The sequence below is a fragment of the Leptidea sinapis genome, chromosome 10 (genome assembly GCF_905404315.1).
Source record: "Leptidea sinapis chromosome 10, ilLepSina1.1, whole genome shotgun sequence".
Classification (NCBI taxonomy): domain Eukaryota; kingdom Metazoa; phylum Arthropoda; class Insecta; order Lepidoptera; family Pieridae; genus Leptidea; species Leptidea sinapis.
Window position 1 is genome coordinate 12,854,888 of NC_066274.1, and position 18,049 is coordinate 12,872,936.

Below are 18,049 nucleotides of genomic sequence, written 5' to 3' on the forward strand. Positions count from 1 at the left end.
GCAGCATGACGCTGAGTCAGCTCCTTTTAATAACAATAACTGATACACAGTACTTTTAAATTAAGATAATCACTATAATATTATGCATAACATTTGTTTTTTTTTATCATTTGTATATTTTTATGCTATATGTTTTTAATTATTTTTTTACCTCTAAGTCTTTTTTAGTTGTATTATTCTGTGTGGTTTGTGTTTGTTATTTATAAAGCTTTCATTCATTCATTCATTCAATTCACGCGTCCCAATATAAGGCAATAAGAATGACTTATCGAATATATTGGGACAGCTTCAAATTATTGAGAGCTAATTACTGACAGTAGAATGTAGTAATTTATCTCTATCTGTAGATAGTATATCGGGAACGGCCGTAAGTGTTTGAGAACCGATAAAAACAAGCCAGGAATATTAGTTTAGTGTGCGTGACAAGCTACGTCTTACTCGCGTTTTGTATGACACTTTGTATTGGTGTGCGTGTACTGCTCAAAATAGATTAGTTCTGGAGTCTATTTTTTATACGTTTTCACAGCTGTCATATACTATCTAAACATTATAATAATCTATGACTAATGGTTTTCAGTTAGTAATGAAGAATAAAGAAATACCTATGAAAGACAAAAGGAAAGTATTTAATACGTGCATACTACCATGCTTATTGTACGGTTGTCAGACATGGGCATTGACAAAGCAACTAGCCAACAAAATTAAAATTTGTCAGAATGGAATAGAAGGAAGCACAATAGGAGTTAAAAGAATGGATCGTATAAAATTAAAAGCCATCAAAAATAAGACAAATTTTAAGAATGCATACAAAACATTCAAACAATTAAAATGGAAATGCACAGGTCATATGATAAGAGAAAAGACAGAGAAATGGGCAAGACTAATAACTGAATGGCAACCATTAGATAACAAAAGAAATAGAGGTAGACAGCCTATGAGATGGGAAGACGACATCAATAAAATAGCGGGGCAACTATGGACTCGTACAGCAAAAGATAGGACTGAATAGAAATCTTTGGAGGAGGCCTTTGTCGGAAGACAAGCTGTACCTCTGTAAAGACTGTTTGCTGATAGTATTTAGAGGCACTTTTTTTAACTTTATTTTAGTACCTAGTATGTAAAATTTGTACAGCAATAAAGGCTTTGTATATTATTTTATTTTAATAGTTTTCAGTTGCATCTGCGTGCTAGACAAAATCACACAAACAAAGCAATAATGCTTTTCCATTAATTCCGACAAGGACAGATCATTTGTCATAAATAATATAAGATAACGAGTATATAAGATCGCGCAGAGGCACAAGCAATTTGTCGGAGCGTGGCTCTGTCAATTTGTGGCTGGAGTACGACTCGCTGATGACTTCCGAGTGACCGCTCCCGATTTGCATAAGGGGCAGCTCCAATATGAGATTATTCCTCAGTTAGGGATCCCGGCGATGCGATCCAATTTGTTATTAGTTTGGAATATTAAGTTGCGTGTATAGTTTATTACAACTAGCTGTCAAGTTTACGAAATTTATTTTCAAATGGCAGTTATTTATTATTCCTGGAGTGGACTGTAAGAAAATATGTTTAAGTGTTTTGTATAAAAAAACAATTGTGCAAAACAAAATATGCTTTACTATTTATTATTCATAAAAAACCTTTATAAGGGTGGGGTTTGAACCCACGCTCCCCCTCGGGAACTAGAGCTAAATCTTACGCCTTATACCACTCAGATAACTGTTGAAATTAAAGTATTAAGTAACCTCACACAGCGGCCATCTGTAATGTGACATGCGATTGTGAAAAAATTTGAGGCGATGTAATAAAAGTTTCTCTTTAAAAAGTGTAAGTACTTATGCACGCATTTTACGTTTGTAGAAAAAAACAATATTATAATAAAGAAAGTATTAAATACAACCATTAAAAATATTACTAAACCGCATTATTTAGTTAAATAACGTTTACCTAAAATCGTTAAATTATTTGTAAGCAATTAGAAAGAAGTGATTTTTTTTTCTATATAAGTTATACATATTGAAATTAATTTATTTCTGGTCCATTGGTTTTGGTTCAGTAGACATATGAGTTACAAGACAAGTGGTAGCTGAAGTATGATACGAATGGTCTATTAGCTAACGTCAGGGTGTTGAATTTGGGTGCCAGTGTGCACATTATAAATTTTTTTTAGTTTTCTCTCATAATTTTTCCCTAACTACAAAAAAAAATACAAAAGTAAGGCAAGGCTTACATTAAATATTTTACAACAGCAGATAGATCTTTTATACTATATACACATATGGAAAATCTTTTCTTGCACTTTGCATTCTCTAAATCCAAAATAATACAACAATTCCATTATTTACCTCCAAAGTTTGACTTGAGCATCTACGAAGGAATAATAAGCCCTGAATTGACATAGCTCCATGATCCGAGTCCATCCAAAGTCAGGATTATACTTGCATATGTGATTTTAAATAGAAACGTAACATGAAAAGCTATAATTACCAAATAGCACACAGAGTAAAAAAAAATGCAGTTGTACAGACTGCTGATAGAAGTGAAAACTTAGAACTTCTAGTATTAAAATTGAAATTTCATAATGTATAAATACAGTTAAATTATTAATTTCAATTTATTCTTAAAACTTATTTTCAATAACATATCATTTTCACTAATAATATATACACAGAACTAAAGTTGCACAATACGTCAGCTGTATAGCTACAGATATACTGCTATAAGCATTTCGGTAACGCGACTCGACGAGATTTCACACATCGAAAAAGTTTCTAACTATATATATCTTTTATATTATTATTTATTTATGTCGGGCGTCAGTCATCATCATGTCGGTGACGCGAACCTATAAGATTTTCCCAGCCAAAAAGTGCCCAACGCGACCAAATAAGTTTTCACTTCAAATTATTTCAATACAAACTTTCGAAGAATGTATTTGATTAGCTTCACCGTGTAAGATTGTTATTGTTCGCCGTGCTTCTGTCACAAAGGGGATTACAGATCCCGGTGGTTCTGTGCGGTTTCTTAATTAACCCCTAAATACCCTTGTAAGCGCCGCACCGCTGCTCTCAACGCGTTTGATTGGAATTACTGCAACAGTTAATTTCGATGTTCCAATGAACGTATTGGAATTTGAAGGGCCTCGACTTACTTGAGGCTTATGTTTTTTATACCTTGTATACCTAGCAATAATACCTATTCAAAAAAAAATTGTGTTTAAAACTACACGACTGAAAACTTTATTAAGCCGAGGTTATAAGAAATATAGTCGTTTCTTTTGTTTTTGAAGTAAAGGAATTACAAAATAACATTATACATATCGTCATAAAATCAAAATAGTAAGAAGTATGACTGACCAGTTCCATATTACCGACAAAAGTCTGTCTGATAGCCCCTATTGGAATTCCAAGACAACAGCCAATCTTTGCTGTACCGTTCTGTCGCACGAACTATGGAAGGAATATATTTATTTTAAGAGCTATGCAGTCATACAATCGTTTTTATGACACGGATAAAATCGATCTTTTTAGCGCCAGTATAAATTCAATTAGAGCTCATTTGGTAAAACGAAAACAAATTAAAATTAGGCTTGAAATTACTCTTTATGCAACTGGTTAAGGTAGTGTGAGAAGTGTTATTTGATATTTTTACTAAAGAAGTTTTATTTAATAGTTTTTAATTTTAACTTAGTTTTTTGTTTAATTAATATGATAGATTTAATATTCTTACACTTGCTTCATATGTACATGTGGAAGCCTATTATTAGCTCGAATGAATTAGGTTTGGTAATTATTTTAATGTATGTACAACTAGCTGTTGGATTTCTTAAAAATACTTAAATTAAAATAAAATATATTTTAAACTCACTTGGGTCTCAAATGGGCAAAAGGCTCACGTGGTGGGGAGTACTCACGCAACCACCCATGGACAACCATAATATCGCAGACCGACGTCAAGAGATGCGTTACCGGTCTTTAAGGTGGAAGAGTGCTCTATCCTTGAAGGTCCATAACGGCGGTTCCCAATATTCAGTCTATCTCCGGTTGTGGCCTACTTGAGATAAAAATCGTAGCTACCGTTGACTTTTCTGTCCCAATAAACTTATCGACGGTAACTCACCTTATCCGTACACGCTATTTGTCAATGGGAGAACGTTTAGCTTACCAGCGATAGAAGTTTGGATGTAAATTGCAATTCACGCGTCCCAATATAAGGAAATAAGAATGACTTATCGGGAATATTGGGAAAGCGTCAGATTATTGACAGCTAATTACTGACAGTAGAAGGTAGTAATTTACCTCTATCTGCAGATAGTATATTGGGAACGGCCGAAAATCGTATCGGATCAGAAAAACAACAGCCGGTGGCTGACAAAAGCTGGTAACCAACAAAGTGACTGTGCGAGGTAAAAAATATCTTGCAAAACGCCGTTGTTGAATGTTAGCATTTTGTGGTAGCATGTCCGGTGGTGGAATTCGGCTACTTTTTTTAATGAAGATACAGGATAAGACAAGTAGGATGCTCAGCTGATGGTAATTGATACACTCAGCCCATAACAATGCAGTGCCGCTCAAGATTCTTGAAAAACCCAATAATTCTAAGCGGCACTACAATTCCGCTCGTCACTTTGAGACATGAGATGTTAAGATGTTTGAATTTGCTAGAAACTGTCATAAACATAATGTTAACACCAGGAACAGACATAAACTTATAATGCTTACTACTCGGCTAAGTCGAGTTAGTAAATCTTTTGTGGGGCGATGTATAAACGAAAGTATTACATTATTCAAAAGAATTGCTAAAAAACGTTTGTGTGGTAAAGGTTACTATAACATAAATGACTTTCTTAATGATACCACAGATTGGGAATGGAGTGACCGCCCTCAGGCTTTTAAATAATAAGTATAATTGTACAATATTACTTTGTAAACATATTTTTTCGATGAGAAAAAAGCCCGTTGAGTTTGTTGCCACCGTTCTTCTCAGGTCTGAGGCATTCATTTTGGAATGGGTGGTACTTTTTGACTTTCAATAAGTGATGTCACATCCTATTTTGAATAAAAATATTTTAATTTGATTTTGAATAATTCTCATTTGCAAAGTAATTTCACTAGCTACGGCGCCCTTGAAACCGAAACACAGTATTGCTTACACATAACTGCTTCACGGCAGAAATAAGTGCCGTTGTGGTACCCATAATCTAGCCGGCATTCTGTGCAAAGGAGCCTCCCACTGGTATCAACCCTTACAAATCTGAGCACTCCCCGTGATAAATACGGTAAAAGATGCAGTGCGAATCTAAATCTCTACGCAAAAGAATCAAGCCGTGATATGTTTACACAACGGCTTTGATTAACCGTAGAAAGACCACACGTAAAGCAAAGTATGGTTAATAGAGTGCGTTATGAGTCGTAATGTGTGATTTACATTCGCTGAGTATGAGCGGTGGGGTAGAAGATGAAGGCTAATACGATCAGCCGAGTAAACACGTACTGCTTTCATCTTCAGTCGGCTGTCTTACTGCTTATACACACTAATAAGATTCTGAATGCATACTCAAGCTCGTGTTGTTGCGCTATTGCGGTGAATCTATTAGCTGTTTTATGCCTCAAAACGTATTAAAAGGCATAAAAGACATAAAAGGCATTTATTTTCTCAAAATTGATTCGTTTAGAATTATTTTTGATGTCATTTCTAATAATTACTAGATACTACTACCGCTTAAGGTAGTATTAATTATATTAGTCGAGGTTCTGTGTTCTATTCCATGATAATATGATCGAGGTTTGACTGATGTGCCTAAATATCTGATGATAGTCCACATCTGTAACACAACCGATAAAAACAGGCCAGGAATATTAGGAGTTATAGTAATAAAGTATAATTAGTTAAAATTAATTAAGTATAATTAGTTATACAATTAGAAGATTACTTCATGGAGTACAGTTTAGTCCAACTCGAGAGATAGGATAGTTTTTATTTCGATTTGGAACCCATAATTATTTTTATTTTCAATATTTTGTTTTGTATGGACATATTTTCTATGATAGAATTAAGCGACCCATGGTTTGACAGTTCTGCCGTGAAACAATTTCATTATAACAACAGGGAGCATTTTTTACGAAATTATTTTTGATGTTTTGAAATATTATTGACAAATTCCTATAAAACAGTTTTTTTTTTAATTATCTGCAGAACAACGTCTGTCGGGTCAGGTAGTAATATATAAGTTTTAATAGTAGTATAAGTTGCAGTAATTACAACTGCTGGTAGATATTTATTCAAAATAAATAAATATTTATTTGAATAGATGAATAATTCTGGTGGGAAAATACTGGAAGGCTGGTAGTAGAAAATATCTAAAGATATATGATAATTTTTGCTGTGGCATGCGTATGGTGTACGGCATTATAAAAAGATGTTTCATATGGTCTAACCTCTTTTTGAACTGAGCTGTATGACTTATTTTAATTTCATGTTTAATTGATGAAAAATGTGATAGTGAATTATTTAAGCAATCATAAGTCGAATTATTTGTTTGAGTGATTAAATAATAATTATAGATTTTTTTTGTTTTTGAAAAACTTACAATCGAGCTACGAGACTTGTATGATTGTAATTTTTTTATTGTTTGCTAATTTAATCAAAATCAAAATATTACGTGCTAAGTAATATTACATTAGGTAGATAGTTACTTAAACTGAAGTGTAAAGATTTACACACATTCAAAGTCATGTGCTTAAAAATATATGCCCGGACAGAGTTCGCATTCTGACGAAGGTTAACAGTAAAAATGAAATAAATCTAATATATAAAATTGTCGTGTCATGGTGTTAAACATTGAACTCCTCCGAAACGGCTTGACCGATTCTCATGAAATTTTGAGTGCATATTGGGTAGGTCTGAGAATCAGACAACATCTAGTTTTCATCCCCCTACATGTTAAGATTTTTTTTAAATTTTTTTGACATTTTTTTTTAAATTTGTTTGATTATGAGTCAGCATTAAAAATACATACAACTTCAAATTTTCACCCATCTACGATCAACAGTTACTTTTGTATCGTGATTTTAATATTGGCAATACAACGTTTGCTGGGTCAGCTAGTATAATATAGATATTTCCGAGCGATCTCGTTATTTTATGTTTCAAAATGTATTTTAAATCTGTAATATCTTCGAAAATATTCATTTAAATTAAATACTGTAAAGGGCCATATTGATCTATATTTAATGCACCATGTATTTAAGGTAGGTACTTATTTGTAATTGCTTAAAATCGCTAAAAAATGATTATTGTGGGTCATCCCTAAGAGATACATATACTATCGGTGTAGACCTTTTTAAGGTGTACAATACTGCAGCACCTTATTTTGATTTATCTCGTAGAGTTTAGGCAGGGTTTGCAATGTAAGCGCAAAAATGTGTTCATTTATATTACATTAGTAACCTCTAAAGTTATCAGTGTTTCTCTGCTATATAATAAATGTATTTTACATATATACCTTTCTCTTGAATCACTCTATATATTAAAAGAAAGCGCATCAAAATCCGATTCATAGTTCTAAAGATCTAAGCACACATACGCGACTTTGTTTTATACTGAGACTGTTATGGGGCAGTGCGGCTGATATTAATACCTTCTTTGTGCTGCAGAAGAGGACTATTCGAGCGATTTATAACCTAGGTCCTAAAGAATCATTAAAAGAAAAATTTAAATAAATATACATTTTGACTGTTTCTTCTCAATATATTTTTGATAATGTTCTGTATGTTCATGAGCACATTGAAGAATTTCCTTGAAACTGTGACATTCATAATGTTAACACGAGGAACAATCATAAACTTGCTATGCCTACTACTCGGTTGGGTCGAGTTAGAAAGTCTTTTGTTGGGCGATGTATATGCTTCTACAAAATGATCCCAGAAAATGTACAAAACAAATGTGTTACAAAATTTAAAATAATTGTTAAAAGACATTTGTGTGGGAAAGGTACTATAGCATAAACGATTTTCTTAATGTAACCACAGACTAGGAATAAAGCGAACACCCTTAGGCTCTTTAATTATAAATGTTTATTGTACGATATCTCATTGTTATCCATTTTTTCTGTCTGAGGCAGTTCTTTTTGAATGGGTTCTAGTTTTTGACGATCAAAAAGTGATTTTGATCCTATCTTGAATAAAAATATTTGAATTTGAACTTGAAAAAACTATGTAGTGAAATATCTGTACGAACGAAACAACAAACTAAAAAGTTCTTTCTTCAAACATATTTGACGCAGGAAAAATAAAAGTACGTACAGTTTGAAGGAGACCGTGATAGGTAAAGCGCTGTGTTCGGCAAGTTCACCAAACAGTGCGGTGACGAGTCTACTACGAGACTACATGTTCGTAGAGTTTGTGCCGGAGCTACGGACGTCGTCAACATGTCGCGACAGTATCCCGACATCCACGACGAATGATAAATGTTAAAGAAGGAAGTTTAATACCAACCTGAACATGTTACGAGATTGTAACACTCTTGCATAACCTACAAGTAAAATGATGTTAAGATACCTTTTTATAAAACACGATTTAATTGTAACTATTTACAATTAATATACTTAAACATGTCTAAGTTTAAGTGTTACTCCACTTACAGGCAACGACCACATGCAATAATAGCATATCTATACATAATTTTTGAATTTTAATTGTGCAACATAAGAACTAATACTAAGATTTAATACATTTATGTAATATTTTTATATTTATATATTTTTTTATTATATATTATTTTTTAGTTATTGAAGAACATTAGGACGTAGTAACATAAACGTGCCCTTCTCACTTGCAGAATTATGCAAATTTAAATAAACTCCAGTCACATCCATAGTATATGTATAGACCTGTATAGCCGAGTGGTTAGCGATCCTACCTACTAAGCTAGAGGTCCCGGGTTCGAATCCCGGTAGGTGCAAGCATTTATATGATGAATATGGATGTTTGTTTCCGAGTCATGGATGTTTAAATGTATTTATGTATGTTTATATGAATTTATGTATGTATCAACTTTCGGAAGGCTATTGTAAGTGCCAACAATTCTATTAAGAGTACGAAAGTGGCCCAGCTTAGAATTTGCAGTATTTGTTAAAAATGTATCGTGTACAATGAATACAATAAAAAAGTATGAAAATTTGTTTTTCAAAAAACTCAATAATTGCCCCTTACCATAAATATAGCAAAATTATCTGAACATCACTCGCTGTGATATTCTAAAGATTGCCTGAATATTTCATCCTTAGATAATTTATATGTACTAGATAGAGCCTCTTACTGCTAGACAACGGATGAAAACAGGCCATGTTTATTAATTTTGGGTGCGTGACAAGCTACATTTTACACTCGCGATTTGTATGTCAATTTGTCATAGTGTGCGTGCATTGCTCAAAATAGAGGCTGACTGTCAAGCTCAATTTTTTTCAACGTTTTCACAGCTGTCACAATCTATCTAGACGTATAAATGATCAAAACTTAGATATTTTTTATACAACACGATAATGTATATAAACTATGAGCGAAGATTTTTTTTTCTAAAAAAAAGTTTAACAAAAAACAACTGACTTCAAATAAATCTATTCCAATACCATAGATATAATATGCACTAAAAAGTAAAAAAATAATTGCGTATTTTTATACAATCTAATTCTAGTTACATAATTGTTTTTTTTTTTTGGAATCGGTGTCCTCCCACCGCGGCAATATATAGAAAATATTATAAGACTTTTATTGTTTTCTCATTGCCGTTTTCTCATGGGACCACCCATTGTAATTTGGTCTAGATCTGACAGAGACACGGGGGAGCACCAGCTTTAAAAAAACAATAATTATCAAAATCATTTCGCCCAGACGAAAGTTCTGAGGTAACAAACATGAAAAAAAAATCGACGAATTGACTACTTCCTCCTTTTTGAAGTCGGTTTACAATTCAATAATGTAATTAATATATTTAGATAATTTATACATTAAGACTAGACTCCTAGAAAAGTCTGTCACAGCTGTGCACACGTCGAAAAAAATTGTGGTGAAATTTTAGCAACTATTCTCATTCATCAGTTTCAGACTTAAGATGTTAAGTTTAATTAAGATGTTATGTTAAATATTTTATTACCCCAGTAATTTCACTAATTTCCAAACTGAAATATAAAAATAAGGCTTGCATATTACGACTTCATGGGAGAAGTACACGCCGCTCTTGTATCTGGTACCTAGCTGGAATGATGTACAAAAAAATATTTATACTAGTGTAGAGCCATTTGTAACAATTGATGGCTGGTGTATATTTAACCTTGCTATTAAGTTTTTGTGTCAATCAATCAAATATACCAACAATAAACCGAAGAAAAAATATAACGGGTTGTTGCACTCGAATATTTTGGTATGATTAGTGAGAATCGGTATATTTATCAATATAAAAGTACTAGCATTTATGTGGCTAAATACAATATTCATTTATTGAGCTATCGTACTCAAAAAGCCGTCTTACGATTTTTCGATCAGGTCATGTGTCCTCACGCGAATTTTACATTATATACCCATCCCAAGACAAGTGCTTAACGCCACTAAAAAAGTTTTCACTTCAATATGTTATATTTTTACTCATTCAGTTATCATATATTTCCCATTCGTAATAAAACAGATCTAGATAGCTCTACAATTTATTAAGTAAACTAGAATTACGCCAATAGATCTTAGAACCTGAAAATTAGTGTCAAAGACGTTTAAAATGTACGCAGTAGAACAGTTGCCATCTATCTCCAAGCTTGATAAACGACGGCATTATTCCTTATCGCCCACTCAATTTGTTTAAAAGCGTTCTACTTTGATAATTTGAAAATTACAAATCGACTTTTTGACACAAAAATGTCCGCGCAGAATAGCTTTGCGGATACCCTGAGGATCTACGTTCAAGATAATTGGTGTCATAAGGAATAATTTATCTTATAGATATAAATTCATCTAGGATAAGAGCTATTTGTAGTTTTTAAATGTGGAATTAGTTTGTTATAACACGGACTAGTAAAAAAAGAAAGACTCCGCGCCGTGATATTAGCAAGTGATGCACCTTTATGCTAATGTGTGTGCGGTTACGGGGGATACTAGTTACACTATTTTTTTTCCCTTAAGTAATCATATTTATATCCACAAATACTTTTATATTACTGTTTTTACGCTTTTCCACAACGCACGACGCCATTTTTAAAATATTTTATTGCGACACAAACTGATCTGTCACAGACTATGGCAATTCTCATAATAGCGGCCGATCGGCTTGTATGAGTGTAAGTGTATGCGTGGGGCTATGTATTTACACGCTTACCGGCTTGTTTTGGCCTCACTATTATGTAAGGTGACACTCCGTGTTATAGGAGTCCTTATTTTTTACTCGTCCGTGGTTATTAATAGTATTATTATTTTTGACAACACCTTCACGATAGTGGTTTCATATTGGTGAAAATAAAATCCTCATATTCTTAAGGCGTCATTATTTAACGGTTTTGATTTCCAACAAGAATTGATTTGAAATATCGTTACGAAGGTCACGTCACACGAAGAGCTTTCTAGTATCTAGACAATTCGTAACCAGCGTAAAGGAATCTCGACCTTGACGTATCTAGTTGTTTTGTAAACAACTCGTTTATCCTTTGTTGTTCTTTATTAGAATGATCGAGAAATTTGTTTTTAAATTTTATTGGTGTAATAAATCCCAGAGGTTAGTTAACACTTTAAAAAATAAAAAATTGTTTAGATTTTAAAGAGCGACATCTCCGTCAATTTCCTAATATGCAAATATTGGGGTTGAACAAAACATAATATCAAGAATTATGAACGATACGTCACTCGGACGGTTGGCTCAGTGGAAGAGCATTCGAACAGATCGCGAGAGGTCCTGCATCGTTCATAAATTTAATTTGTGTTCGAGAACATTTGAGAATAATCCTTACGGTTATCGACTGAAGTGCCGTTGCTTGATTGGTTCATTCACAAACTGAGCGTTAAAGTGACGGTTTATGATGTTACCTATAAGAAGCGATAAAACTACTTCTACTCACGGACTAAAAAAAGAAGGACACCGCGCCGTGATATTAGCAAGTGAAGCACCGTTATGCTAGTGTGTGTGCGGTTACGGGAGATACTACTTACACAATTTTTTCTCTCTTAAATAATCATATATGGCCACAAATACTTATATAGTATCGTTTTTACACATGTCCACAACGAACGACGGCATTTTTAAAATATTTTATTGAGACGCAAACTGATCTGTGACAGACGATGACTATTCTTATAATTTTCGCCTATCGGCCTGTAGTAGAGTAAGTGTGTGCGTGGGGCTATTTACACGTTAATCGGCTTGTTTCGATGCTACAATGTTATGTAAGGTGACACGGAGTCCTTATTTTTTTACTAGTCCATGCTTCCACAGTATTTTTTGTGATCGGTAAGACTCTATAAGAAACTAATAAAGGTTACAATTTACTGATTGAGGCGACATGTATTAAATTTCCGGAATTACACCAGTATTTTCAAACTTTCTGTTCTTGATACGTAACAATATAATTAAAATCGAAATAAAACATACATAGAGACTTAGATTAAAGATTGGATCTCCGCTGCGCTCCAACTGGATACCGCACTACTTAAGAATAACAGCTTTTTTATAACGGCAACTATTAGATGCTTGTGTGTTCATCTGTGACACTCAATGGCATCTTTAAAATATTGTAACAAAAGTTTTTCATGAATCCTGAGCGGCACTGCATTGTAATGGGCACGGCGTATCAGTTACCATCAGCTGAACGTCTTGATCATTTCGTGTTTTATTTAAAAAAAAAAAGTGTTGAATTGGATATGTTTTGTTACAGTCGTTGAAGAACCGGAGTTTACGGATGTTATTCAAAATGTGACGGTGCCAGCAGGCCGCAGCGTCCGTCTTGCCTGTTCCGTCAAAAATCTCGGATCTTACAAGGTAAATTGATATTAAAAGCCTTCTATTGATATTAAAAAATTCTAAGAAGTAATATTAACTATCTCTCCGCTTCTTATCGCCTGGTCTGCTGATTTTAAGAGATATTTCTGACTTTTTTTTATGGAATAGGAGGACAAACGAGCGTACGGGTCACCTGGTGTTAAGTGATCACCTACCCACATTCTCTTGCAACACCAGAGGAATCACAAGAGCGTTGCCGGCCTTTAAGGAAGGTGTACGCGCTTTTTTTGAAGGTACCCATGTCGTATCGTCTCGGAAATACCGCACAAGGAAACTCATTCCACAGCTTTGTAGTACGTGGAAGAAAGCTCCTTGAAAACCGCACTGTGGAGGACCACCACACATCCAGATGTTTTTATCTTATATAAAATATATACAAGAGCTGAACTACGATAAAAAATCTTCTTGATAGAAAACACACCAAAATAGACCTTAGCGCGTTGTTTTCTTCGGTTTTACCACAAAAAATTGTGTAACTCAATATAAATAAGTGGACTGTATTTCATTCAGAAGTAAAATTAAAAATTCTCACTTAATTGTTTAATATTATCAAAATCGACGAACAACTATCTAGTTACCCAACTGTAACATGCGAGCATCGGTCGGCGAGCGACCTTCTGGTATACCTAACACATAGATGGGCGGTGGCTTTCAAAAGCAAGGGAGAAGGAAGCGCAGAGCTGTTCGACCTGATTCCTGCAGCCTGATTCCCCCTTCGTAGAACTCACCATTAATTACGATATCATCCCACAATCTGGTGTTCCTACACAGTGTGTAATTCAAGGTAGTTTCTTGCACGTACAACCATGCTGTGGAATGAGCTTGCTATACTTTGAAGAGAAAAGTCCCTAAAAGGTATAAAAAGGCATAAAAGGCATTTATTTTCTCAAAATTTATTCCAATAGAATTCTTTTTATGTCATTTCCCATAAATATATAAGAGATACAGCATCACACTGCGGCTTTCAGGGGAAGTTTCAAGTACAATGCCACCAAGTGCTGGAATAATTTACCACCGCCACTACGGGGTTAATATACAGTATCGAATTTTAGAAAAAAATACAAAAAATACTTATTAATGACCAATACCTCCCTACATCTCCTGCCTTGGTGAACACTGTTTAAATTTCATTGTATTATATAAAATAACTTCTCGTATTTATTATTATTTTTTCTTCCTTATATATTTACACACATACGTTTTTTATTGTATTTGTTAGTGTCATTATTTATTTTTAGTAACATTTTTTTTGTTAATCATATTTTTTTTTCTCATAATAATTATTTTTTCATAATACTACCGCTTCGAAAACAAATGGCACTCAGAGAGAGAGGAAGCGGCGCAAGAAACTCTCCCAGCATTCTTTTTTTTTTTGTCAGGCAACATTCATTCAACATTCATGAAGTAAGCCACCAAAAAGACAGGTTCATTCAAAATCCAATAATAGTAGTTTATCCATACTCACCACAAAAATACAACACCAAACACATTATACAAAAGGCAAGTCCTTTTATAAAAAAAATTATCACTCTACTTATTCTACACAACGGTAAAGACACAGTCTTCCAAGCAAATTATTTATAAAATTGTTTAGACAGAACAGTTACCGTACAGACCATTCACGAAATAACTTTGTAAAAGGAAAGATAGTGTTTGTACTTGTGAAATAAAGGCTTAAAAGAAGGAGCTATCACGGTTGGCCTGTATTGACAACAAGAAGCGGATTTACTCGAAAGCATCGCCTGTTCCATTAGTTTCCGCATCGGTTAAAAAGATTTGCCTTTCTTCGTCTCCGTTCTTTTATTTAGAGATGATAAGTCACACAAAATGTTTTAGCACAGCGTAGCATTTCCATTACTTCCATTTACTAGAGCGTTTTATTATGTTATTTGTCTCATATGTTGTACGAAACCAAGGGTGAATTTGCGATCGGATTTACGTTGCGGAAAATTGTTCTCGCAAATGCAAAATAACTTTCGCCGTGAAACTATGAATGTAATTACAATAACATTCCCGTTCGTAACATTTTGCGTTCCCTAACGAATAAATATATTATGTGAATAACAGTTTGAACGAATGCTGGAAAGTATTTGGTTACAGAACGCAGGCTACGCTCCCGTTCATTGGCATGAAATGTCAGATTGTGAGCACTATGTGGATTGCAATAACATGCCACAGCGGCTTGTAGCGATGTTACATACGCTCCGCATGCGGGTCGGACTCGCTCCGACCTGTTCCAATTCTAGCATATTTCTCGTGCCTTATTGTGGACTTTAAATAACTCATACTCGAACTAACTGTTGTACGGAATGCTTCCTACATTTGTTTTTCACGTGAATTTGTAAACAAACAATTTGTCTATCAATAATGTGTAAGGTTATTTGAGTTTTGTTCGAGTTTACGATACAAGTTTGTATAAAACCCGTCCACTTCTTAAATAACGTTAAGTATGTTTATACCACCTTAGAGTCCCACTCCGCATGTCTACGAAACCGCCACTGCTTCATATATCTTACCACCAAACGCAGTATAGATCAAATAAATTTTTTTTTTAGAAGAATAGTGAAATTATAGACATTGATTTATTTGCTAGTAACATCAAAAGTACTAGATGTGCACTTAGTAAATATTGTATGTTGGCCCTAGATTAAACTTAATTTATAAACTAAATTGTAATACACAAATAAATAATATGCTCTTGAAAGGTTAGCTCAGTTGGTTGGAACACCGGCACGGAACGCCGGAGGTCGTGGGTTCGAGTCCCGCATCGTTCATAAAATTTTGTTATTTTTCAGATTTTATTTGTGTATTAATCCTAGAAGTGAGGGTTAACACTTTAAAAACATAACAAATTGTTGAAATTGTAATACCTTTAAAAATTTCGTTACATATAATTTTATATAGTTGGAAATAATTTTTGTTTTTGCTTAAGTGGTAGCTTTTCATTGACCTTATGTTTATATAGATGTTTTAACTGTGTTGTGTTTGAGGCTGTAAACTTCCCTAATAAAATAAAATAAAAATAAAATAAGTAAGGCTTAAATTTTTTGACAAACCAAACTCAAAAACTGAGAAACGTCTTGATCGATATGAATGTTTGATTATTTTTTTTGGTTGCCTCGATACAGCAACTCCGTGGTGTAAGTTAATGAACAATTAGATATGGGATGGGATTCCAGCGTTAGATATCGTGTTTCCTCCTGTGATTCCTCTGGTGTTGCAAGAGATTATGGGCTGTGATCACTTAACATAAGTGACCCGTACGATCTTTTGTCCTCTCCCATAAAAAAACTCATTAATCTAATAATCAATATATTATCAAAGTTAGCTTTTCTGACACATTTTTTTTATGAAAATAAGGGACGAGACAAGCAGAACCTTGAGCTGATGGTAATTGACCCTGTTCATTACAATGCAGTGCCGCTCAGGATTCTTGAAAAACCCAAAAATTCTGAGCGGCACTGCAATTTCGCTCGGCACTTTGAGACATGAGATGTTAAGTCTCATTTGCCCAGTAATTTCACTAGCTACGACGCCCTTCAGACCGAAACACACTGCTTTACGCCAGAAATAGGCGCCGTTATGGTACCCATAATCTAGCCGGCTTCCTGTGCAAAGGAGCCTCCCACTGGCATTTATTATAGTCGAAACATAACATTTTCAATATTTTATTGTAAGAGCAATCCCTAATACACATCCATTAGTGTTTTATTTTCGTTAGATAAACTGATCTTACATCAATCCTAAAAATATCTTATTGGCTGAAGATCGGCGTAAAGTTGGAGGACCCTCGTCAGTAATCCGTAGCGGTTGAGATGTCTAAGTGGGCTTTTAGGAGTAAAGCTAAGCCGTCTGCACCAACATGTTCACTTATTTCTCGTGTATGCCGCATTACTTAGTAAGAAAACAAGATTGCCGTTTGTCATTTGTTTTGACTTTGTTGTACTTTAGGCCGCTATTTCAAGAAATCGACAAAATAGCACATAATTGATACCAATTCTTTTATCTATACTAATATTATAAAGAGGAAAGATTTGATTGTTTGTTTGTTTGCATTGAATAGGCCCCGCAACTAATGAACCGATTTGAATGTTTCTTTCACTGTTGGGAAGCTACATTATCCCCGTGTGTTATAGGCTATATTACATTTTCAAAAAATTGGGGATCACTACTAAATGTTCAGTAATGTAACCCTAGGTGTAAAAATACTTACGCGAACGATGTCGCGGGTTTATATAAAGCTTATATTTTTTTTACAAAAATAATTATGTATCTACAGAATATGAGAAGAAAATTAATTTTTTCTTTATATATTTCTATTTTTTATAGACAGTGCGAAAAAAATCACCAAAATACCCGTAACTTTTACAGTTGGAGCCATGTTTATCATTGAATCTATATAAAAATTGTACGAAAATTTATTAATTTTACACCAATTGTATTATGTTTGTAATAAATTAAAAATTCTCCTAATTCTGAATTAAAACTATGGCGATCTTGTGTGAGAGAGGTAAACTAGCTCCGCTCGATTCCTCAATGCCATTGGCTCGGTCCCCAGTCTTAAGTAATGCTTTTACAAAATTATCTATTGCTTTTATACAATTTGTGGTTTGAGTATCGGAATGATGTGGTTAATCTGAGGGTAATCTAAATCTATGTGTGTAAAATGCAATTGACACCACTTTTAAAGATGCGTGTTTTCACGATAAGATTATTAAAGCCAATTAACTAATTTCATACACAAATAAAATTTGAAAGACAAAATTTAAGAACGATGCGGGACTCAAACCCACGACCTCCGGCGTTCCGTGCCGGTGCTCTCACAAACTGAGCTAACCGTTCGAGTAACGTATCGTCACAAAATCTTGTATGCATTGTTCAACTTTCAGGTTGTGGCTTCGTCTACAGGATCTACTTTACAGTTGATAACCTGCTCAATCCCAATATTTGCATATTAGGAAATTGACTTGAGATGTCGCTCTTGTAAATCTAAACAATTTGTTATGTTTTTAAA

General features: G+C 33.9%; 1 protein-coding gene across 1 annotated transcript in view; it reads left to right on the forward strand.

The window, feature by feature from the left end:
* LOC126966324 (lachesin-like) overlaps positions 1 to 18,049 on the forward strand; it is a 186,506-nt gene that overhangs the window by 132,543 nt on the left and 35,914 nt on the right. Inside the window, exon 2 of the mRNA XM_050810314.1 lies at positions 12,911 to 13,014. Within this exon, the coding sequence (XP_050666271.1) occupies positions 12,911 to 13,014 (104 nt within the window). The remainder of the gene's footprint in view (positions 1 to 12,910; positions 13,015 to 18,049) is intronic.